General features: G+C 40.7%; 1 protein-coding gene across 3 annotated transcripts in view; it reads right to left on the bottom strand.

Moving 5' to 3' along the window:
- Positions 1-7,815: 7,815 nt before the first annotated feature.
- The window catches only part of RBPJ (recombination signal binding protein for immunoglobulin kappa J region), a 70,240-nt gene continuing 53,889 nt past the window's right edge, over positions 7,816-24,166 (bottom strand). For all 3 annotated transcript variants that reach the window (XM_075194756.1, XM_075194758.1, XM_075194757.1), the window contains exons 6-11: positions 23,216-23,353; positions 22,874-22,986; positions 20,920-21,060; positions 19,750-19,905; positions 18,694-18,797; positions 7,816-13,913 (exon numbers count right to left, since the gene is read on the bottom strand). In XM_075194756.1, coding sequence (XP_075050857.1) covers positions 13,598-13,913; positions 18,694-18,797; positions 19,750-19,905; positions 20,920-21,060; positions 22,874-22,986; positions 23,216-23,353 — 968 coding nt within the window. In that variant the 3' untranslated portion in view covers positions 7,816-13,597. The remainder of the gene's footprint in view (positions 13,914-18,693; positions 18,798-19,749; positions 19,906-20,919; positions 21,061-22,873; positions 22,987-23,215; positions 23,354-24,166) is intronic.

Here is a 24,166-nt window from a genome sequence, read left to right as displayed (position 1 = left end):
GAGGCTTCCTGATTCCAGTGTAACCAATGTTGGGAGGTATACAAGGCTGTCCCAACATCTAGCTGCATATTATTGTGATAAGTTTCACAGTACAAGTCCTCAAGTGGAATGACATCATGCAAGTGGGTGGGGACGGTGAATGGACTCCTCCCCCAACTGGCCAGGAGATCAGCATACTCTCTTTGATGTTGGCATATAGCGGTTAAAAAACAAAGTTATTTTTGAATATATTGCCCAATATTTATCAGTAACCAAAATGGATACAAACTCACATGACCTTTGCCTTCTTAGTTTTACCAGTCTTCATCGACTAAATGGCCTATTATATTCAGCCTTGCCAAGTAACAAATAATGTTTTGTCTCTTATTTACTTTCATTTGTCCTTGCTCACTGCTTGGAAGTATATCTCTATTTGTGCTTTTTCAACGTGTTCCAACATCCGTGTGATTGAGTGCACCTGTGTAACCTTCAACTATTGGTCTTTATCTTACAAAACTCACACTTGCTGCACACCATTGTAGAGACTGCATTAGTTAACACATTATTTAAAAAAAGAAAAAAAAAAAGAAGACTTTTGGAAGCTTGTTTATCTGGTGCCTTTGAATTATACAGAAACTTCACAGAAAATGACACTGCCAAAGTGATTAATGGCTCTCAGACTATTCAAGTGCTTTGTTTGCATCTAAACAGTGCCATCTAGTGTATTATATGATGAACTAATTTTTTATTTTTTGCATTCCATGGTACATAGGTTTTGATCATATCTAGTTAAGGCATACATATCAACTTAACCCATTCCATCCAGATACCATTTGTCTGCCCCCATCGATAGCAATGGCTCACTTAATTAAAATGGACTCCATTACCTAATTGAGATTGATGTAAAAGGCTCGTTTATGTCAATTGACCTATTTTAAATGAAAAAGAAGCAGGGTAAATTTTGGAGCAAAAAAATGTCACCAGGATGGAATTGGCAGGTTACCATCTTTCCCAGGGTGCACAGTTAGATCAGTGTGGTCTGTAGGTCTGCAGGCAGTATCGACATCAGATCAACTTGTTTGCTGTTTTTGTTTTCATTAATGTGAATCGAGTCATGGTGAAACAATTTTAGGGATAGCAGGACAGACAAGGAAAGCAAAAAGGTGCTGTTGTCACTAATTGAGTGCTAGGTGGTGGTTCCACAACTGACAGGACTGCAGCAGAAAAGATACTGCAAGAACCAGATCATACATCAGAATTAAAGCACGTCTCAGCCCGACAGAGTGAATCTGCCACATCCCCTCACCTCTTAGAGAAGTAAGACCAGCAATATTGCCTGTTACAGCATGGCCCCAAAGCTGGCAGCATCTCTGTGGTAGAAGCAGCAGTCTCTTAGGTCTTCCAGTAGCTGCATTTACTGAACACTCAGATGATTCTAGTTGTTCTTTTGTTTTGTTTATTTTTGGGATGGGAAAAGTTTCCTTCTATTCTTGCTTGTCTGTTGCGCCACTGATCTACAACAGAGATTCATATCTATAAACTGGCTATGGCCCCGGGTCTCAGATGGTACAGTGGGAGCTGTGTGTATACATGGATACAATATATATATTCAGTGTTATGACTTTAATTCTATGAAATCAAAAGGGGCAGGGTAGAATAATAAATAATACATTAAATGATTGATGAAAGTCAAATAGAAATTTAGACTAAAATACACACTATATATATATATATATATATATATATATATACATATATATATATATATATACACACATATACACACACATACACACACACATATATATATATATATATATATATATATACACACACATATACACATACACATACACACTACTATTCTAAATATTTTGTTATCATGTAACCTTTTTAATGTTTTTACTCAAACCTGCTATTTCCAAACATTTGCTGTCAATGTAGAATATAAATATTAATTTAGTTACCACCAGTGTAATGGCAGTGAATAAATATTCTGCTAAGACGCCAGGTAGTGGTAGCCTAGTCTTGCACTATAGTACTATGAGGACCGTACGTCTTAGTGGGTTTTTTTTTTTAAATCACCTAGGCAGATTGTTGCAACCAAAACAGATTATTCCGTAGATGGCAATACAGACAGGTGGATATACAATCACCATACAGGTACAGCATACACACGTGACGGAAGCGCAGTTCTAGTCACCAACCCACAAACACTCTACACAGTCAAAACAAGTTCTAGTCCAATGGTGATGGAACTAGTGGCGGTAACCAAGTTATGATAGGTGGGTCAGTCATAAGGCATAACCCTGAGTGGCCTCCCCCATGGTGAATAGAGACTGTTGGCTCCCTGTGAAGAAGGTGCCTAGGAGTCTAATCCAGGGATACTAGTATAACAATAACCTGGTGGACTAATCATGAGATATATACAAGCATACACTAATTATTTAACCCAGACATCTCGTCCTCACTTATCCCTTATTTACATTCCACCTGGTGTCATTTAAGAATACCCTGTCTAGCTTTTGTAACCATGTTCCTTTTAAAATAAACACACACAGCATTTACCATATGTTAAACAAACGTACAAGAACAATAAATGGCAATATATTGTAAAGCAATGAGACAGTGAATGCTCATATTATGCAGATGGAATGATAGATCACCAGTGTACCTCTGCTTTATTCTCATGAATCCAAACATCACACTGCGTGGTTTCATAAGTACCTACTGGGAGTGGCTCAACATGGGCGGGTAATTGGTGCCACATATCTCCACCTCGGCTGCTGTGGCAGCAGCTCTATTTTGCCCACTCCTAACATCTTCACATAACTCTTCCCCCCATTGCACACAAAGTAGAGCACATTCTGGTGGCTAGTATACAAAGCAGACTGACCATCCTGGTGGCTGGGGCACTGCCGCTTGCTTGTTGCAAGGAGAAAGAACTACTGGAAAACATCAGTTACATCTAGCAGCACTGGCGATTGCCCTGATTGCATGCACCCCTAACAGCAGTCTTCATTACATTAACATGTGGTGAAGAGGTCCGATCATCTGCAAAAGGGGGCAGGGCCAACCAGAGTGAATGAGGGGCGTGGCTATGCAAAATCACAAAAAAAAAAAAAAAAAAAAAAAAAAAAAAGGAGTCTAGGGGCTAGATTTACTAAGCTGCGGGTTTGCAAAAGTGGGGATGTTGCCAATAGCAACCAATCAGATTCTAGCTATCATTTTGTAGAAGGTACTTAATAAATGAAAGCTAGAATCTGATTGGTTGCTATAGGCAACATCCCCACTTTTTCAAACCCGCAGCTTAGTAAATCTGGCCCCAGGTCTGCCCCTGTCTAGCAGTACACAGAATTCTTTGCAGTGTCAAATAAGAAACAGTTTGTACAATTTCCTGTCTGACACTATTGGCAAACCAGAGAGCGCTGGGAGGTCACTGCCAGATGCAACCAACAACTCTCAATGGCTCCCTTCCTGAACAAGCCTTTCGAAAGTGAAAAGCTTTATGGGTCCAAAGAAAGATGAATATATTTAATTTCACAACTGTAATCCCTGGGAACACAATTAGGAATTATCCACAATCATCTAAAAGAAAAAAGTATTAGTGCCCATTAAAATAATATTAGCAGAACAGGGCAGGTTGAAACCTAACTGATCGCGTCACGGATAGAATACATCTTGTACGTATAAAAATGCTTTGCACCGTATAATGTATAAATGAAAGTATCTTATACTGTACATTCTGCTAAATTTCACATCACATAATTTAAGGTAAACAAAAAAAAAACCAAGACATACAAATTAAAGAAAGAGTTTTAAAGTTAAAAATTAATATTTGCCATTTATAAAAAGTATAATTCAGCAATATCAGTGTAAAAGGAAAAAAACTCTTAAATATTGGGTTTACAGTATCATTATCCTTTATGAGGTGTAATACTGAAATACCATTACACTTATCAAGGTGACTGACAATGTAAGTACATATTCAGCACAGTAGTTTAACCTGGACTAAATGTGCGTTTTCTTCATTGTAGCAAAACTTGCAATTAGGGGCCATTAAGCCAGTCTTCACTAACATTTGCAAAATCAGAGAGGTAACCTGTAGTAACAGAGTAGTAACAGAGTAGTAACAGTTAAAATATCTCTAACCCACCTCCATCCGGCCCACCAGCATCCACCAAGGGTCTGTTCTTGGCCCCATGCTCTTCTCACTCTACACTACTTCCCTCTGTGATCTCATCGGCTCTTTGGCCTCCAATTTTATCTCTATTTTGAAAACACCCAAATCTACCTCTCCAGATTTCTCCCTGTGCCTCAAGTTCTCTGACATTTCCTCAGATCTTTCTTAAGCTAACCATATGTAAGACATAAATCAACTAAAACCCTCATTCACTCACTTGTTATCTTCTCCTCCTGGCCTTCCTTTCTCATCTCCAATCTGTCCTCAATGCTACTGCCCAACTCATTTTCCTATCTTGCTTGTCTACCTCCACCAATGACCTCCATCTCACTGCTTCACTGACTACCTCTTTCAAACTCCTGCCTTCAGGGTCTCCCCCACACTACTCCCAACTTCTGGAGTGCACACATGCATGCATTTAGACTGTGGAGCAGTCTCCAAGCCTTCAAACTTATCTCTTCATTCAAGCCGTCCAGCCCTCCTCATTGACCACCTCTGTTCCCCCAGTCTCACCCGCTGTGTGTCCACCTATCCCGAGCAGATCCTTCTCTCCTAGTGTTTTCCTTGCGTAATTATGTATTTTTGCGGGTTTTAATGTCATTTAATTTTGTCCCTTTCGTTTGTTATTCTAAACCCTTCCCCCCTATGTACAGCACTACAGAACCTTTGTGGTGTTTTATAACTACTATATAATTGGTTGCTTTGGACAACACCTCTCATAAATGGCCTTATTGTGTTTTCACTAGTTACATAACAGAGCAGCTGCAGCTTGTGATTAGCATAGAACCTCCTGGATGTGACAGTATTACTATCAACTAAATGCATTGCTTCCTGTTGCGCCTTTTAATTAGTTCCAACAGCTAAATGTATGACCATGCTAAGAACTGCTGGAGTGAAAGCAAAAAATGCACCGAGAAATACAAGTAGAGACGGGAAAGTAGCTTACATAAAAAGGCGTTCTAATCCTGTACTTTTAATTCTCCCAGTGCATTTGTCTAATGGGAAAATACTGGAGCCAGGGGACTACTTGTTTCTAATCATATGGATTTACACCTGATATCTTACTGGGATTTTTATTGCACCTAGTAATAGCCCACAGTGGACACAAGCAGTTGTTACCATAGTAACAGATGCTTCGTTGTGATTGGGGAAAGGCATGATACCCAAAATTCAAAGAAAGATTTAAAGAGACGTGCCTTGGATCAGAGTTGCTTTAGCATAGGTGTTGGCTATGAAGTGGGCCAGAGACGAAACAGATGGTGTCCTCATTTTAGGAAACACCTAACAGACTAGTATTAACATTTGGAAAAAAAAAGTGTTAATAATAAATGTAAACTTTCTGGTTTTGTTCCCCTTTAATTGTTTGTATCTAGCGCAGTCATTCCCAACTCCAGTCCTCATCGACCCCTAACAGTGCATGTTTTCCATATCTGGAGCACAGGTGTATTCATTACTAACTGAAATAATAAGTACCACCTGTGGATCTTTCAAAATGTGTCAGTGATCTACCTCTTATTTTAGTAGAATTGCGGAAATTAACATTGCCAACACTTACGGTAGGAATGTCTGCTCGTTTTTCCTTGCACCGAATTAAATCTTTCCTCCAAGAATAAGGAACATTAAAAAAAAAATAACAGACAAATTGAACTTGGCCAAAATAAAGTTATTTTATTATTTAGAAGTTTTTCTTGGGAGTACTAAATGTTTTTGGATTTAGCCGAGGAGGATTACCTCTGGTGATTGCTATAGCTAAAACAACTTGTACACACAAAAGCAGCTGTTTTCAACATTCACACAAATATATAATGGTGCAAGGAATGCAATAGCACTGTGGATTATTTGCTTGTTCTGAAGAAAGTCCTACTGCAATATGAACATCTCATTCCAAAACCATGGGCATTAATGTGGCATTGGTCCCCCTTTGCTGATGGACCAGCCTTGACTTTTCTGGAAAGGCTTGCCACTAAATTTTGGAACATGGCTGCAAGAATTCAAGCCCATTCTGCCACAAGAGAATTAGTGAGCTCGTGCACTGATGTTGGGCGATACGACCTGGCTCGCAGTTGGCAATCCAATTCATCCCAAAGGTGTTCAATGTAGTTGAGGTCAAGGCTCTGAGCAGGCCAGTCAAGTTCTTTCACATAAAACTCTGAAAACCATTTTTTGATGGACCTTGCTCTGTGCACGGTGGCATTGTCATGCTGAAACAGCCCTTCACCAAACTGTTGCCACGAAGTTTGAAACACACACAATTCTCTAGATTGTCATTGTATGCTGTAGCATTACATGGAACTAAGGTGCCCAGGCCAAAACATAAACAGCCACATAACATTATTTTTCCGCCACCAAACTTTACAGTTTGCAGTATGCATTCGGGTAGGAATCGCTCTCCTGGCATCCACCAAATTTACATTTGTCCGTCAGCCTGCCAGTTAGAGAAGCGTGATTAGTTTCTCCAGAGAATGTTTCCAGTGGTTCCAGAATTCAGTGGCGGTGTGTTTTATGCCACTCCAGTCAATGTTTGACATTGCACATGGCGATATAAGGATTATATAGGGCTGCTCGGCCATGGAAACCCAATCCATGAATCTCCTGACAGTTTGGGTGCTCACGTTGCTTCCAGAGGCAGTTTGGAATTTGGTAGTTGCAACGGAGGACACACTTTTATTACTCATGTGTGAGCGCTTGGCCTACTATTGTGTGAGCTGTTACTGCTCCTAGTCATTTTCACTTCATATTAGCAGCAGTTGAATGGGGGCAGAAATTTGATGAACCGACTTGTTGGAAAGGTGGCATCCTATGACAATGCCACGTTGAAAGTCACTGAGCTCTTCAGTAGAACCCATTCTACTGCTGTTTCACAATGGAGATTACATGATTGTACGCTTTACCTTCTGAACCTGCTAGCAGTAAACGTTGCAGAAATGGTCAAGTACACTAATTAGAAGTGGTGTCCACATACTTCGGCCATGTATGTAGAGTGTGTATATATAATTTGTAAAGACAAGATGCTTATATTAAACCAGCTCACAATATAGTAAGCCCGAATACTTAAAGAGCAAGTAAACCCACTACTGGGCATTATATTAAACAACGCTTGCATACATAGTACTATCTGCAATCTCCTATGTGGCAACTTCCCAATTTTATTGCATCCACTAATCTGACTGCAGATTAGTGGAATCAAACAAAGGCATATTCAGATCGTAAGGCGGCTGATTTTCACTTTATTTTCCTATAAAGGTCTATCAAAACAGATGTATAAGCTATAGGCACAGAAAGGATTGTAATTACCCGTCTATGTGCATTTATAAATATAAGGGAGTGCTGCAGTACTGCTAGATGACATTAGATATCATCCACTATCCAGAAAGGAACAGCGTCCTGGATTGTCATCATTGCCAGGCAATAATAATTAATGAAAGCACCACTCAGGAATGTGATTCAATTTTAATGAGTACAAAACATGTTATCTGTGAATAGGTATAATGTTTTGGTAATGTGTGCTGTTGCAGATCTGCTTTCAAGACTGTGTTCATGGAAGCAGCTTATGGTTGTGAATGGACAGAGCTGACAAATGAACACCGTATTACTTTTTAAGCCTGAACAAAAGTGTAAACAATAACGTCCTTCATAAAAGGAATATGACACACTTATCTGTGGAAATAAAGCGTTAACAAAATTTAATGTGTAAAATTGTCAAAAATATATACACAAATAAAACAATTACAGGATTAGACACAATGGTATAAAAATGTAACCTTGATTCCAAGGTTTAGGAGAACAGCGTGCACCTTAAAGATCTAGCTTATGCTAAGCAAGACTTATTGACTGCAAGCTCCTAACAACTGTTAATCATTCTGTTCTACATGGTTGTGCTTCATGTTACAGCGACAGTTAAGGAGAAAACATAAAAAGCAATAACACTCTTAATATGGTTTTGCATTTCATTTTTTTATTAAGACTGCCCATATTGCAGGAAGTTTAAGTTTTCTTGATGAAAATTTAATTGAGCAGATTCTTAAAAAAAATAATAATAAAAAAAAATACTATTTTATTGCTAAGAAACCAGGTGCACAGTTGTACAATGTAACCCTTTGAAGACTGAAAACAAAGTTGGCTTCTCTATAACACGTACATTTACTAACCATGATAACAGACTTACCTATCCAAATGAATTACTAAAATGCTAGCAATTTTGTAAAGGCAGAAACACAACAGGACACGGATTTCATTCTGGTTACCCAGCAAACCCAATGTACCCCACCTCCATGCTAGAGGTGCTTTGCCTTGGGAGTTCCCATCTGCTTAGCAAGGCTGCCATTTAAAGTGTACCTGTCATATACATACATTGGAGGCAGCTGTTTTGTGGGCCAGACCAATATTCATCCTATAAATTCACTATGAACTAAGGTAAAGAGTGCCTCGTGGATGCCACTAGTTCCTAGTAAATTGGTAGGCTGTGTTCGGAAGAACATTTGTTCACCTTGCAAAATAGTTGTCTCCACTGCGATTAGGTGAGAGGTACACATTACCACCACATTGCCGTGCTGGGCACAAAGGAAAAATCTGGCGATACAGAGAGAAAAAAAAAAAAAAAAAAATAGAGAAAAAAAAAAGTTTATACATTTGTTTCATACTGAACATAAAAAGCACACACAAAGGAAGGCAATAAAAACATGCCGTCTTCTATGATTATTCGCAGAATTATTTGGTATCACTTTTATCAAGCATGCACAATACAACTGTTTGTATTACTAACTGGGACCTGCAGACCTATCTGAAGAGAGGGAGGGGGGGAGATAACTGGTGCCGAAGCGATTGGCAAAAACGTACACAAATACATGTCTGAAACCTCAACATCAAAGGGTTATTAGCTAAAGGCCTGAACAGAAAGACATATTTAAGTACATTTAACACGGTAAGTCCAGCAGCGGTGTAAAACATGGCCAGATACTAGCATGTCCATCCGTCCAGCTTGAAATAACAGGTTTCATTAGCCGACTAATTCAAACTTTCACAGATTCTACATAGAAGAGACCACACACAGTTACAGTGCAGCAGACTATTACAGTTGCTTGGGACACAATCAGTATGGAACACAGGCTACACTTCTCTCAAAGACAAAGAGGACACTAAAGACAGCCCTAAAGATACAGCATTATTAAAGTCTAATGTAGGCACAACATTACGCTGATGGATTGTAGTGTTTGGGTTCAAAATGTAGGTACTTTGCTGGTGATGCAGGAATACGCGCTTTTGATATGTACAACAGGCATTTAACTACATAAAGTAACGTAACTGCTGGTCTAACACTCCGTTTGGCCATTTAAAAGGTATCAACAAAACAACCCCACACCCCCCCAAAAAAATATACTTTGGTAATTGTTACATCTGTTGCCATTAATCAAAGAACATAAGGAAAACCATAGGGCTGAACCAAGCTAATCAGCACACAGAAAAGACACTAACACTTCCCCACAACCATGTGACACACCTAAACACACGTTACAAGCGTAACAAAGAGACATAGTCAAGACGTAGAAACATAAATTCCAGTAAACTAATCACAGCGAGGAAAAACCAAGAGATAAGGCCACAATGAATTAAGTTCTTGGTCACTGACAGAGATGAGGCAAGGCAGTTTGTAAGTTTCTAACAGCATAAAAAAAAAAAAAAAAAAAAAAAAGAACAAACAAAGCTTCATTCTATACAAACAGCATATAAAAATACGAGACAGTAGAAAGGCAAATAGCAAGATGGATTTTTTTTTTTTAGTGGCTAGCTGGATCCCAGCTATGGATGTATTTTTATTTTGTTATGTAGGATAACCTTCTGACTGGAATACACACACACACACACACACACACACACACACAAAATACATTAGTAACAGGAAAAAGAAAGGTGGTGTTATCTATGTACTAACACTAAGAGATCGCGGGGGTATTTTATAAATGTTATAAAGAAGCACATCTGGAAGGCACGTGATGCTACATGGGCTAGCAAAAAAGTTTAGGCTCTCCTGAATGAACAACTTTTTAAATATGCTTCTTATGGGATTTGGTTTTGGTAAACAAAAAAAAAAATACATTGTTGGCATTTTGTTGGCTCGCCAACACAGACATCTAACAACAGACAGAGAGGGCCACGTACTGTACAAGTGTGGTCTATGGCAATGTGCAGTCTTCTCCTGCCTCCTGGATAGACATGCAGGAAAAAGGCAGTGTCAGGCTCAGCATACTAGACCAGTAACCAGGACTATTCCACAACACAAACACTGTCACAATTATTGGTTTCACCCAAGGAGAATGGCATCAAACAGTAAAAAAAAAGGTTTCATTTTCTTTCCAGGATCTGTTATATATTTGTTAATCATTGTTTTTAATGTCACTGCAATTAAAGCAACCCACCACCTACACACAGTCACTTTGTGTAGCACTTCACCATAGCTATATAATACTGCTATTTATTTTGGCCGCAGTATGTCTTTAAGAAATATTTTTAAGACAAAGGAAACATTCTACCCAGACGATTTCATTGATCGGTGCAATCTGCTGCATGGCCACTTTGTAAACGTAACTGGGTTTTGGGGCCACAAAGGAGCATCTCATCTCCTGAGCTACTGGTGTAATGAAAATGTACATCACGTAACCAACATTGGGGATTGTTAGATAAGTATTATCTCTCAGATTGGTCTTTATTTACAAGGGAAAATTAAGTGTTTGTAGGACACAGATATGTGTTAGAATTCCCTTCCACCAAACACTTCTTGAGATGTATAAATGCACTCCTTAAGCGCTCAGAAACCGTGCGTCTCACAGGCTGGGAGACGTCCTCCCGGTCATCATGCTGACTGTGTCTGACACAAATAGGTGCTTAGGGAATGCAAAGGGTGGGATGGAAAGTGCTTTCAAAAATAACCATTTTTAAGTGCTTAACAACTTTTATAAAGACTAGATGAAAAATATATTTAAGTATATTGAAGCCAGTTTCAGCTGCTCAAACAGTGAAATGGCAGGAAGCATTGCTGTATGAATGCATGATTCATGCTTATATTCCTGTCTGTAACATTCTATTGGCTGTAAAATGAGCCGTGTGTATGGGGGGGTTCAGAGTAACATTAGTGACAAGATACAAGAATCACAGCCGCGGTAGTACACAACATGTGGTAAATCTAGAGATGGGGGGGGTCAGATTATTAAGTGTTAGTAGGCTCTCAAAGGACCACTAAACATAAAACGCAACTACATCAAAGTGTTTGCGCCAATATTTCAGGGAATCTGCTGATCTAAGGATATCTGAGATAAGGCTGTGATTACTGAGGAACATACCCTGGAACTTTTATGACTCTCAACAACAGCATGCACTAAGCAACACAATGGAACTTACTTCCCAAAACATGCACAATGCAGTAACCCATAGCAACCAATCAGCAATCTGCTTTGTTGTGTGCAAAATAGACTAAAGTAAACAAATGTCTTGTCGGTTGCAGTGGATTCCTGCACCATGCACATATGCAACTGTTAGTAAACATCCACACATAAAATATTAAACATTTCAAGTTCTGTCTTGGTGTGGGGAACTTTACAGAGAACTATTCATATTGTATAGGAGTATTTTACGTTTAGTAGCCCTTTTACAGTGACACAGAATAGGTTCCTTTAACATATACATTTTACCACTTTAAGGAGGAATTCATTAAGCCACAATGTACCTCAGAGCATCTCGATTGCGAACTTTTACCGTTACTGTGGTAGAAATATACGCTCATTTTTCCTCGCGCCAAAATGAACTGATATTTCTGTAAAGATAGATACACCACAAGGTGCCTCTGGAATGCCCGTGAGGCACGTTGCGGCTAACTGAATCCTCCCCAAAGTGTACCTGTTGCCTACTGGCGTTGTGTGCGCGGTGAATGCATGATAATGTGCATCAACTCACTAGGAATCGATGGCTCAGGATGTCACTGGCTCCTGGTGAATGGATAGGCTGCGTTATCATGGACGTCTCCACAGCGAGCAGACGACAGGTACACCTTAAGCAGCGCACAGACAGATATTTGGTAGCTGGTTCACTTCTTTCCTTCGATTCTATCAATTTACTAAAACAGGTCTCATAGTCCCAAAGCCCAGTGCCAATAAGGCAGATAAATAGCAACATAAGCCATAGGGAACAATTCAATTAAAAAAGAAAATTGTAATAAAACACTTAACTTACACTTAATACAAGTTATGTACACGATGTAAAAAAAAAAAGAAAAAAAAAAGAAAAACACCTGAACCTCAAACATAAAAAGAATTAAATAAAATGTCCATGTTTGACATATGGAGTTGCAGGATATGAAAGATTGTTTAAATGCCATGTATAGTTTTGCATGGAAGTTTTTCGGGTATGTTAGGACCATAAATAGTCTCTATAAATAAAATAGCTTCTTCATTAACAAGAGCTGTTATGGACTCTGGTTCGATGAAGGGGCTACAAGAAAACATATTTACATATAACAGTGAAGAGCAAGTGAATCTTCAGCTGTTGCTTTCTGAACGTTGCACTCATCGGCTTTGTTAGAAACCACAAAAGCTGGAGATCCACAAGCCCACTGCTTCCGAACTACATTGAACAATTAAAACGGGTATACCAGACGACTGAATAGAGAGCACTATCCACACACAGTTTGTATTGCAGGCAAGGTAGAGGCATTACTTTTTAAAGCTTTTGCACAGACTTCATATTATCTTTTTTTAAAAACAATTAAAAAAAAAAATGTAAAAATATGCTGGCCTTTACAAGGTTCGTCATGCTGAAATAAAAAAAATCTGTTAAAAAAAAAAAAAAAAATTGCTTTAAAAAACAAAAAACAAACGTTCCAGCCATCGACCCTTGTTGTTTGTAACTGGAAGAGTATGATAATTACATTACACAAGTACATGAAGGCTTGGAACCCGACTATACTTTAGAGAGGAAAAAAAAAAAACAATTTGGTAACAAAAGTGTACTATATGTTGTGATATAAAAAGGCATGGTGAAAATGTACCTTTTACTAAAGCTTATACAAGTTTCTTGGTCCGTAAGAACTAGGTTTATGCATTCTACTTCGCTGAAGGTTTAACCTCCGAGCCACATTCTCTATTTCTGGCCATTTTTGGACTTAAATAAAAAATACGGCCAAAAATAGAATTTCAGTGGTGTTTTTACACCTACATAATTTTCCCACATTTCATTATCGTGGCTTCATATTTGCTCGGCACTTGCAGTACAAAAGGTTCAGGCGATATGAACAATTATGGAGAATTTTTTTTCCCATGACAGCTCAGAATAAAAAAAAAAAAATTAAAACTATGGAAAAAATAAAAAAGCCAAAATAAAAGTTCATTAAACATGTCCTTCCATGTAAAAACTTAAAGTCAGCTGAAGTCCAGATACAAAAGTTTGTGGTTAGGACACTACTGCTGCCGTGGATGATGTGACATTGGTTGAATTTGTGCTGACGTTTGTGTAACTTCCCTCGCTATTCGTGCTGGAATCGTTGGAGGCCAGGAGGCTTGAGTTGGCTCGTAGAATTGCTCCAGCTGCGCTACAATGGGGCCGAGGTCCAGGCTCTGGGGTGTAAGTAAAAGTAAGGCTGGTTGAGTAGATTATGCCATCATTCCGGACCAATGTCACTGGCACCTGCACTGGCTGGCGGACCCATCTCCAGCCCTCTCGGAACGCGGAAATGTCAGGGACGACACACAACATACTCTCTGCACACCTGGGGACACAATATAGACGCATCATCAGTGCAATATTCTGGGAATCAGACATTAAACAGAGTAATAGAGTATCAGAAAACAAAGCATGAAGGGAAAAGCAGTATCCTGACTTAAACGTTGATCATAACCTAACCTGAAAAAGCAAATTGCTTCACAGAATAGCTACACATTATTTTTCAGCATCTGAGCAGCTAAATGACAGAAGCTGCCATTTACGCCAACTGATATGATGGGTGTTATTGTACAACCTGCTTTCTGCCATAGCCAATTAGATTGTATTTTAATCGGGTAGTTGAAGCCCACAGGCAGCACCTTGATTTCATATTGCTCAAGTTGATCAAAGTGACCAATCAAAATCACACTGCATATGGTCAGTTTGAGTCGAATAAGCGAAAAGCAACAAAAACAGAGAATAAAAGATTTCAGTTAAAGGGCCATCAACAACTAAAAAAAGCAGCCAACAGAAAAAACATCTTGTAATGTTTATAAAAATAAATTTTCATGTTCCCATACACATTGACAGAAATTGGTATTGTATCTACATTTGCCAGGAAGTTGAGTGAAAATTATTGTTTTTATATGCGCTATTTGAGACTTTGGAGGGGTTACCTGCAGTTTCCTTCAAAAAAGTTTACAGACAAAATATTGTCTCCCTCAATATATAAAGACTTGGAGCTGGATTTACTAAACTGCGGGTTTGAAAATGTGGAGATGCCGCGATTTTCGGGGGGGGGGGGGGTTTGGGGGTCAGAGCCAGGGGGTGCTGGGAAAGGGGGTGCTGGGAAAGGGGGTGCTGGGAAAGGGGGTGCTGGGAAAGGGGGTGAGAGAGCCGAAGATGGTGCTGGGAGAGGGGGTGAGAGAGCCGAAGGGGGTGCTGGGAAAGGGGATGAGAGCCAGGGGGTACTGGGAGAGGGGGTGAGAGAGCCGAAGGGGGTGCTGGGAAAGGGGGTGAGAGAGCCGAAGGGGGTGCTGGGAAAGGGGGTGAGAGAGCCAAAGGGGGTGCTGGGAAAGGAGGTGAGAGAGCCGAAGGGGGTGCTGGGAAAGGAGGTGAGAGAGCCGAAGGGGGTGCTGGGAAAGGAGGTGAGAGAGCCGAAGGGGGTGCTGGGAAAGGAGGTGAGAGAGCCGAAGGGGGTGCTGGGAAAGGGGGTGAGAGTGCGGAAGGGGGTGCTGGGAAAGGGGTGAGAGCCAGGGGGTGCTGGAAGAGGGGGTGAGAGAGTCAAAGGGGGTGAGAGAGCGGAAGGGGGTGCTGGGAAAGGGGGTGAGAGAGCGAAAGGGGGTGCTGGGAAAGGGGGTGAGAGCCAGGGGGTGAGAGAGCCGAAGATGGTGCTGGGAAAGGAGGTGAGAGAGCCGAAGGGGGTGCTGGGAAAGGGGATGGGAGCCAGGGGGTGCTGGGAGAGGGGGTGAGAGAGCCGAAGGGGGTGCTGGGAAAGGAGGTGAGAGAGCCGAAGGGGGTGCTGGGAAAGGAGGTGAGAGAGCCAAAGGGGGTGCTGGGAAAGGGGGTGATGGCCTGGGGGTGCGAGAGCCGAAGGGGGTGCTGGGAGAGGGGGTGAGAGAGCCAAAGGGGAAGGGAGTTCTGGGAGATGGGTGAGAGAGCCAGGGGGTGCTAGGAGAAGGGGGGAGAGAGCCAGGGGGTGCTAGGAGAAGGGGTGAGAGCCAGGGGGTGCTGGGAGTGGGGGTGAGAGAGCCAGGGTGGTAGGGGGTGCAGGAAGAGGAGTGAGAGAGCCGGGGGGTAGAGGGTGCAGGAAGACGTGTGAGAGAGCCAGGGGAGTAGGTGGTACAGGAAGATGTGTGAGAGCCAGCGGAGAAGGTGGTGCAGGGGGTTAAGTGAAAGGGACAAAGGAGAAGATGGTGCAGGGGCATAGGTAAAAGAAAGTGTAAAGGGAGAGACATCTTAAGAATGGGAATGTCAGGGATGCAGCCATCATAAAACACAAGTAGTAATGAAGAATGGAAATGCACAGAGGGGACAAGTGTTAAAAAAAAAAATCAAGCCTTCATACTCCATTCACCTATATTTTCTATACCCCCACTCCTAAATTTCTGCTTCGACCACTGCCCTCTATTCCTGCTCCCGACTGCCTGTGTGAGCTGACAGCTGCTGATCCCTCCTCGCCCAGCGCGCCCACTAGGAGAACAGAACACAGGATGCCATAATCAGGTAAGTTCATATATTTTCTCGTGTGCAATATGTTTTTAACCATCCTTTCTTGAACTGGGGACACTACAGCGTATCCAATAATGTTTAACACTATGTATTGCTCATTATTGCGCTGTAATGTTTTTTGCATATTTATCTGTACAGAGATTTTTAATTAAGAGGAAAAAACATTGCTTGTCATAAATTTTATCTGTAATTGTGTCAATATATCTATTTTTGTTTGCATTGTAAATGATGTAATAAGCTGCTCTTGGGACTCACACTCAGTATCTGATATGCTGTACCAATTTTTATTTGTGAATGAGTTTTTATCTGAGCTTTACTAATAATTTGGAGGCACTACTATGTTATAATATGATTTGTGGGCACTTCTGCATGACCAAATATGAATTGAGGGTAACACTATGTGGCATAATATGAACTGGGCACACTACGGTGTGGCATCATATGAACTTCTGCCAAAGGCAAGTCTTTCATTGTTGAATATGACGGGAGCCCAAAGAAGTTGCTGTATTGGGGCCCAAAATTCCTCTTGTCAGCCCTGCCTGTGAGTCAAGGGGGTAGACGCCTCTAGGTAAATAATCTAAATGTTTCCTATCTAATCAAACTGATGGATCACATCCAATTATTTCTCACCCACCTCCTCTATCCCCCTTAATTTATATACTGTGTTATTTAAAATGAATAGAAAAGACGCATATCCAATTACTGTAGTAAAACAAAAATATTTTTCTGACATTTTGCTGTAGATGGAAATACTTTTAATGCGGCCGTGTGGGTTCAACTGATCATTCAATAGTTATGTTTTTTTTAGATATATTTTAGTTTTATTTCATGTGGAATGATTCATGAAAATTCTGCCATTACTATTTAATTGAGGGAAAAGGGTACCTGTTACCTATATGTGTGTGTAAGTACTCTGTTCGTTGTTGCTATTTTGTGGGAGATTTGAAAAAAAGCAAAACATTGTTTCCTACAGTGGCGTCTGTATAATTGGTGGTATTGCTGTACTATGGGGTGGCGTGCTGGTGGCAATGTTGTAGTGTGTTTGGTGCTTAGTATTGCTAATAAGTAGGAGAGGGTATTGCTGTAATGTGGGGGGTGACGCTGGACGCTGTAATGTGGGGGGTGATGCTGGACGCTGTAATGTGGGGGGTGATGCTGGACGCTGTAATGTGGGGGGTGATGCCGGACGCTGTAATGTGGGGGGTGATGCCGGATGTTGTAATGTGGGGGGTGATGCTGGACGCTGTAATGTGGGGGGTGATGCTGGACGCTGTAATGTGGGGGGTGATGCCGGATGTTGTAATGTGGGGGGTGATGCCGGATGTTGTAATGTGGGGGGTGATGCCGGATGTTGTAATGTGGGGGGTGATGCTGGATGCTGTAATGTGGGGGGTGATGCCGGATGCTGTAATGTGGGGGGTGATGCCGGTTGCTGTAATGTGGGGGGTGATGCCGGTTGCTGTAATGTGGGGGGTGATGCCGGTTGCTGTAATGTGGGGGGTGATGCCGGTTGCTGTAATGTGGGGGGTGATGCCGGTTGCTGTAATGTGGGGGGTGATGCCGGTTGCTGTAATGTGGGGGGTGATGCCGGTTGCTGTAATGTGGGGGGTGATGCCGGTTGCTGTAATGTGGGGGGTGATGCCGGCTGCTGTAATGTGGGGGGTGATGCCGGTTGCTGTAATGTGGGGGGTGATGCTGGACGCTGTAATGTGGGGGGTGATGCCGGTTGCTGTAATGTGGGGGGTGATGCTGGACGCTGTAATGTGGGGGGTGATGCCGGTTGCTGTAATGTGGGGTGATTGATGTAGTATGAGTGTGTGTGGGGGGTTATTTATTGCTGTAATTTGGGTACTAATAATGTATTGTCATGGTGTTTATTGATGTAATTGGGGTGCTAATAATGTAATGTTGAGGGTCATTAGGAGAAATAAATACCCCCCCCCCCACACACACACTCATACTACATCATGTTGTACTGCGCCAGCATCAGTGTGCAACAATATAGTGCATGGAGCCCACAACATGTGGGCCTGTGTGCTTTAAATGCCAGGGCTGATTTTTAGTCCCAGTCCGGCCCTGACTGGGGGTTAGAGCTTGACACAACTTCCGCTGACAGAACATACACCCGCAGACAGATCAGTTTTGGTCTCATCTTAGAGAAAACAGGTTGGAATGAGAAGCTATAAATAAGGTAATATGAAGGAGAAGGAAGAGGAAGCTGTTGCTGGAAATAGAATCTACAGGGTGAGTCAAAAGTCGCAGTACACCCTTTTATTTCAAAAACTCTAAAGGAATTGGGAAACCTGAATACTCAGAAAATGCTGATGTTATTTGATATATCACACGACCCCCTTTCCATTAAAAAAATTTACTTAGATTCAAGATGGCCGATTTCAATTCCTGTAGAGTTTTTGAAATAAAAGGATGTACTGCGACTTTTGACTCACCCTGTAGAATATATGTGATGAAAAAGAAGATACCAGGTAAAGAGGCTGGAATGTATAAGGGGACAGGGAATGAGCTCAGGCAAGAGAAGGAAAATAATTTGTCTGAAAGAGACAAATGATGACTGAGAGAACATAGGAGATAAGATCTATACACATGACAAACTATACCTGTACATAGTCTCTGCCTCCACATCCCCAAACCAAACTCGCAAATTTGGGGTGAAGTTCTGTCCTGTTAGCTCCAACATTGCTACATCTCCACCTCCATTCAGCTGAAAAACAACAAAATGTAAAAAATAAAATTCTCCTTCACAAGACAATAAAAAATAAATAGTGTTTTCATAACTAAAGCGCGTACACACTAATATATTCACATATACATATCTATCACATACATACACGCACACTTTGTGCACTAACAACAAGTAGTACAGAAATACATGACCTTTGTTTCTTCTAGCAGCGGAGTTTGACACCCCAATCTTCCTGCATCAGAGTGACAAGAGCTTCACAAAGTAATCTGTGCTATTGGGGAACACTGCTCATGTCACTGTTTAAATCTCAGTCTTCTGCTTGCTCTGATTTCCTCCTCACATTCTGATGTGGGGGATGGGAGCTTTCCAACAGTGGATAACTTAATAAAGTTACAAGAGGATGGCGACTTATAACTAATATGTCTTAATAGGATGTTGGACAACCACTGTTAAAATGTTGGACTTTGCTTAAAATTGCCAACACTGGGTGATACTAGAAGAACATTGACAGTAGTGCAGAAATGAGTAGTTATTCCATTACTATTAAAATAATTTACATTACCAGTACATTAAGTGTGTTGTAACCAGAAACAAAGATCAACTAGGAACAGCAGTTAATAGTCTGATCTATAGGTGGAGTCTGTCTCTGGTCGGGTGCCCTTTGCAGGGCACGCTGAGGGCCCCTAGCCACGCCACACTCACAGTATATCAGTGGCAGGCCTAATGCAGCACACACGTTTGTCATTTAGGCAGGTGCCAGTAAGAAAAAAATAAAAAAGCAATTAATCTATATCTTATTTATTCTTTTAAAAGCCCTCCTCAAACTTGAATCCAAGTCCCCGTTACATCACTTAATGATTTGTTCTCTATTGGCCTCCCCCACATTGACTGAATCAATTAACACCGGGAAATAAAACTAATAACTAGAAGTAGAGAAGCCGTACAACCGACGTACCAGCGCACACCTTACCTGAAGACTTTCTACAACTGGTACAGGAGTCACAGGTGCGTGGACTGGTCCCATGCCTTCATAGAACGTGTATTCTGCCTTATCTGTACTAATGATTGTCCAAGACGCACCATCGTTAATCATCTCTTTGTTTGGCTCTTTGGGGCATGGAGTGGCCTTTTTGTTTACAAAAGGAAAATAAAACATAATATATTGGTTACACAATATTTTTGAAGAACACTGATCTAAAGCTTAAAGAGTGATTTCTGCTATAAATATGACAATCTCCTCTCCCCACTCTTGTGCTGTATATAAAGCCCGGATTGATTCTTGCCTGGTGGCCCTTTGTGAAACAGGGTGGCAGTACCCTTCAGATAATACCACTTTCATACTGCCGCCCCGGCAATATCCCGGGTTGTTAACCCGGGATATTGCCGGGGCACAGGGCAGTATAGATAAGAAGATTCCCGGGTCGGGCGGGTTCATACTGCACCTGCCCGACCTGGGTTTTAGTAAAAAAAAAGTGTAAAAAAAATGTTTTAATTAAAATAAAATACATAAGAAATGTTTACTTAACTTATTTTCAGCCAGCGGTGTCTCCGGTGCGTTGCCGGCTGTCAGGGGGACCTCTGGGTACTAAAATGACGTCATTTCTAGTCCATTAGAAATGACGTCATTTTAGTACCCAGAGGTCCCCCTGACAGCCGGCAACGCACCAGAGACACCGCTGGCTGAAAATAAGTTAAGTACACATTTCTTATGTATTTTTTATTAATTAAAATCTTTTTTTTTTTTTTTTTTTACTTTGTCATTTTTTTTTTTTTTTTACAGCATGAATGGCGAGACCCGGGAATTACCCGGGTTGCACCATTCATACTGCAAGCGAGTGGGGTCCAACCCGGGAGATACTCCTCGCAAAATCCCGGGTCTAAGTCATACTGCACCAAGACCCGGGTTTTTCAGCGTGCCTCTGCAAAAACCCGGGTTTTTGGTGCAGTATGAATGGGGTATTAGAGGGCAAAAGTAGAAGGTTCATGGGATCAGGATAGATTGTTTGGATCAAGCTCCGATGTGCGTCTAATGGAAAGCAGTAATATATCCATAAAATCGGCCAGCAATGCCTGAAGTTGTGTCATTTAATAAGTGCAACTACAGAACTTATGGGTTTAAAATGTTTTGAAAAAAACTCACTTGAAACTGGATTATTCGTTCCTGAGAAAGGCACAAGTACATTCTCTCTGTATCCTTCAGGTAGAACGCACATTTATGGAGCTGGGAGACTGGATCATCCGCATCTAATAATGCTGTCTGTTTATCCACCTTCCGGATAATCTGCAGATAATTCAAATAATATTCTAAAATGTAGGACATGAAATATAAAAATAGATATGTAGGTGCTGGGCAGCCTAAGTCATATGCAGGGCACTTAATGTAAAAGGGATATTTGCAGATTTATCTGATAACAAATTTGTCACCAATATACACAGAAATCAATTTAAGTATCATGTCTAGTAAAAGCAAACTACATTCATTTCAGTTATCCTTATCTGCATATATACTATCCAACAGTGGGGGAGCTACCAGCATATCCTACCTATAGGACTTGAGGTCCCACCACAACCTGTGTAACCCTGCTCCTGCCCTTACTAAAAACACCAGTTCTTAAAAATATAAATATTAAAATAAACTGGCTCAAAAACATACCTCCTGAAAAGTGAGTGAGATACATAGAATAATGCCTATTTATTAAGGACACTACGCACAGTACTATATAAAGTCCACTTATGTACAACTGCTTTACCTCAAATCAAACTAAATACAGAAATCCCAAAAGGTGGTATCCAACGGCAACTGAAGAGATGGGAGAAGCTGTCTATGGGCTTACAATGGGCCAGACACCTCAATAACCTACACTTAGCAGGAGGTTGGCACACAGAATCTTGCCCAGTTTCCAAAGACCATGCCAGAAGCACAGTCTTAATGAGAATCTGTTTTGCATTATTTGAAAATTGCTATTCACCAACCAGATGTAACTCAAGCAATACTGCAAAGAAGAATGAAGAGTGCAGTGACCAGATGTGCAAATCTGGTACTTACCCAAAATGACAGCTAAATACTTATGCAATCAAGGAGACATAGGGGTTTATTTTTTAAATATTTTAAATGTATTTTGAAGAATTCTAAAATCTATTTTAATTCCATGGCTTAAGAACTTTTTTTTTTTTTTTTTAAATGCCAGAGGCGGCGAATACTTTTTATAGCCAGTGTATATTAATGAATTAGTCTGACATAAGCAAAATATATTTTACATAAGTATACATTGTTAAGCAAGGTTACTATAGTAAATATTAAAGATTAGAAAGTGATTATGCATATTTGCAAGTTTCCAAAAGAGCATAAAGACAGTCATTACATACTAAGGACTATACCCAAATATTAAGACTGATGTGTGCTTGGCATACATTTCTCTGCCATATTATTCCATACTATCCCAGTTATGTTGTACTGCATGATCCTAATCTGATAACAGATGTGTGATCATGTGGCAGGACCCCATGGTTTCTCAAACATGTGTGTCACAGCTTTCATATTTTGGCAGTAAGAGGTAATGTACCAGCATAAAAATGGCTGGCAGCTGATTCCCCTGCAGTACAGCAGTGGATAGGTTTTGTCAACGATACAATGTACCGTGAGCAATTCATGTACATTAGCAAAAAAAGCCTGCAAGACATATCATGTCATATGGTGCCATATCAATACCACTGCAAATTCTTCAAACCTCGGATGATACAATTACTTAGGGGAGTTTACTTTCGATTTATCAGACAAAACTAAATGTGTTTGACTGTCAGTGCGAAGCAGAGAGCCACACATTGTGGCAAACTAAGTAATTTGTGCTATTGTCACTGTGATTTTCTAGTGACACGGTACCCAGTTATGCAAATTTTGCAAGACTTTTCTGACATGTTACTTCTATTTGACATGGATAACTCTGTGCTGAAACTTAACTGTTTAGATATCTTTAGCTTATGTTAATTTCTTTTGTGCGGAGTTTCCCTTTGTGTGAATGCTTAGATTTGTTTATTTGTGGTTTAAAAGAAAAATTCCAATAAAAATACATGAGTTTTAAAATAAATAAACATACCAATCTGGGGAGCGCCATGCCCGTAACAGAACATACAAGTTTTACTGTCTGTCCGTAATGAATGTAACCATCACGTACAGTGAATTCCTCCCCTTCAGATTCTTCATCATCCACTAAAGAAATGATACAAATACATTGCTGAACAAATATGAAAGTCAGACTTCAAGAGTTTCCACCCTCAGAGGACGGATTTCAGGGCTTCAACATAATATCCACCTATACATAGCTCACTTTATATCTCTGACTCAACACAATTGTGTCTGCAAGGCAGCTTTGTAGAGCAACTAAAATAAAAACAATTCAAAAATATAAAATATAACATCAATATTTCATCTGACTTACAAAGATGGATGTAAAACGCTCCCCACTGTTGCGAACTGGCGTGAAAATTTCCACCTTCTACGTGCAAATACCTTGTACTAACCGTCTGGGATCGCAGCCGGTTAAATAGTGCCACTTTTGTCCCTGATGCAATACATACTGGAACAGAGAAAAGGTCTAGGTTAGGAAACACAATATATCCTTCACGATGCTATGGTGGACAACATACTAACACCATGTCCCATCACATGGCACTCATGTCAGAAGTCAAACCCCTTAGACCCATTTCTATAATTATTGAATATACTAACTTCTTTCAGGCTGGACGTTCTTGCTACTTTATAACTAGACTACCAGCTTCACCAACAACTCCCCCCCCCCCCCCCCCCCCCTAGTCTAGCCAAGTGAAAGGCATTATTCATTCCCACATAAATTAACCTACTAGTTCTCCAGAATACAGAGACCAAATATGTGCCCTCTGTATATTTTAGTTTAAAATGTATGTTCACCGCAATGGCAGACCGCAAATGTGCATGGGTACAGCATACCTGTATGCACAAACGCTAGTGTGCAAATGAGAGGATAGTGCCAAGCGTGGCTGCACCAATGTTGGGCATCTGGTATCAATTTTAGGTAAGTTTATATCTGCTTATATATGAAAGATACATTTAACAAAATGTGCCGACTGCTTGAGGGTCTCACACAAAGGGGAGGGGGGGTTCTGCGCACTATTTACATCAGTACGGTAATTTTAAAACTGATTTTTGCTCGCAGTTCACAGAGCTGCGCGAGAAAAAAAATAATCAGTGTTGAAATGACCGTACCAAGGGTAATAATGTGCACTATTACCATAGTAGCGGTAATAGTGCGCAGGCACCATTGTTGTCACAAACACAGTCAATTGAACCCCGCCAAAGGTGTAATTTTTAGTTTTGTTCAAAAGCTAAAAAAACTGCATTAATTTTTCATCCC

This window comes from Mixophyes fleayi, chromosome 1 (genome assembly GCF_038048845.1).
Source record: "Mixophyes fleayi isolate aMixFle1 chromosome 1, aMixFle1.hap1, whole genome shotgun sequence".
NCBI lineage: Eukaryota > Metazoa > Chordata > Amphibia > Anura > Limnodynastidae > Mixophyes > Mixophyes fleayi.
The sequence above is the reverse complement of the archived record's forward strand: the minus strand, read 5'-3'. Positions and strand labels throughout refer to the sequence as shown.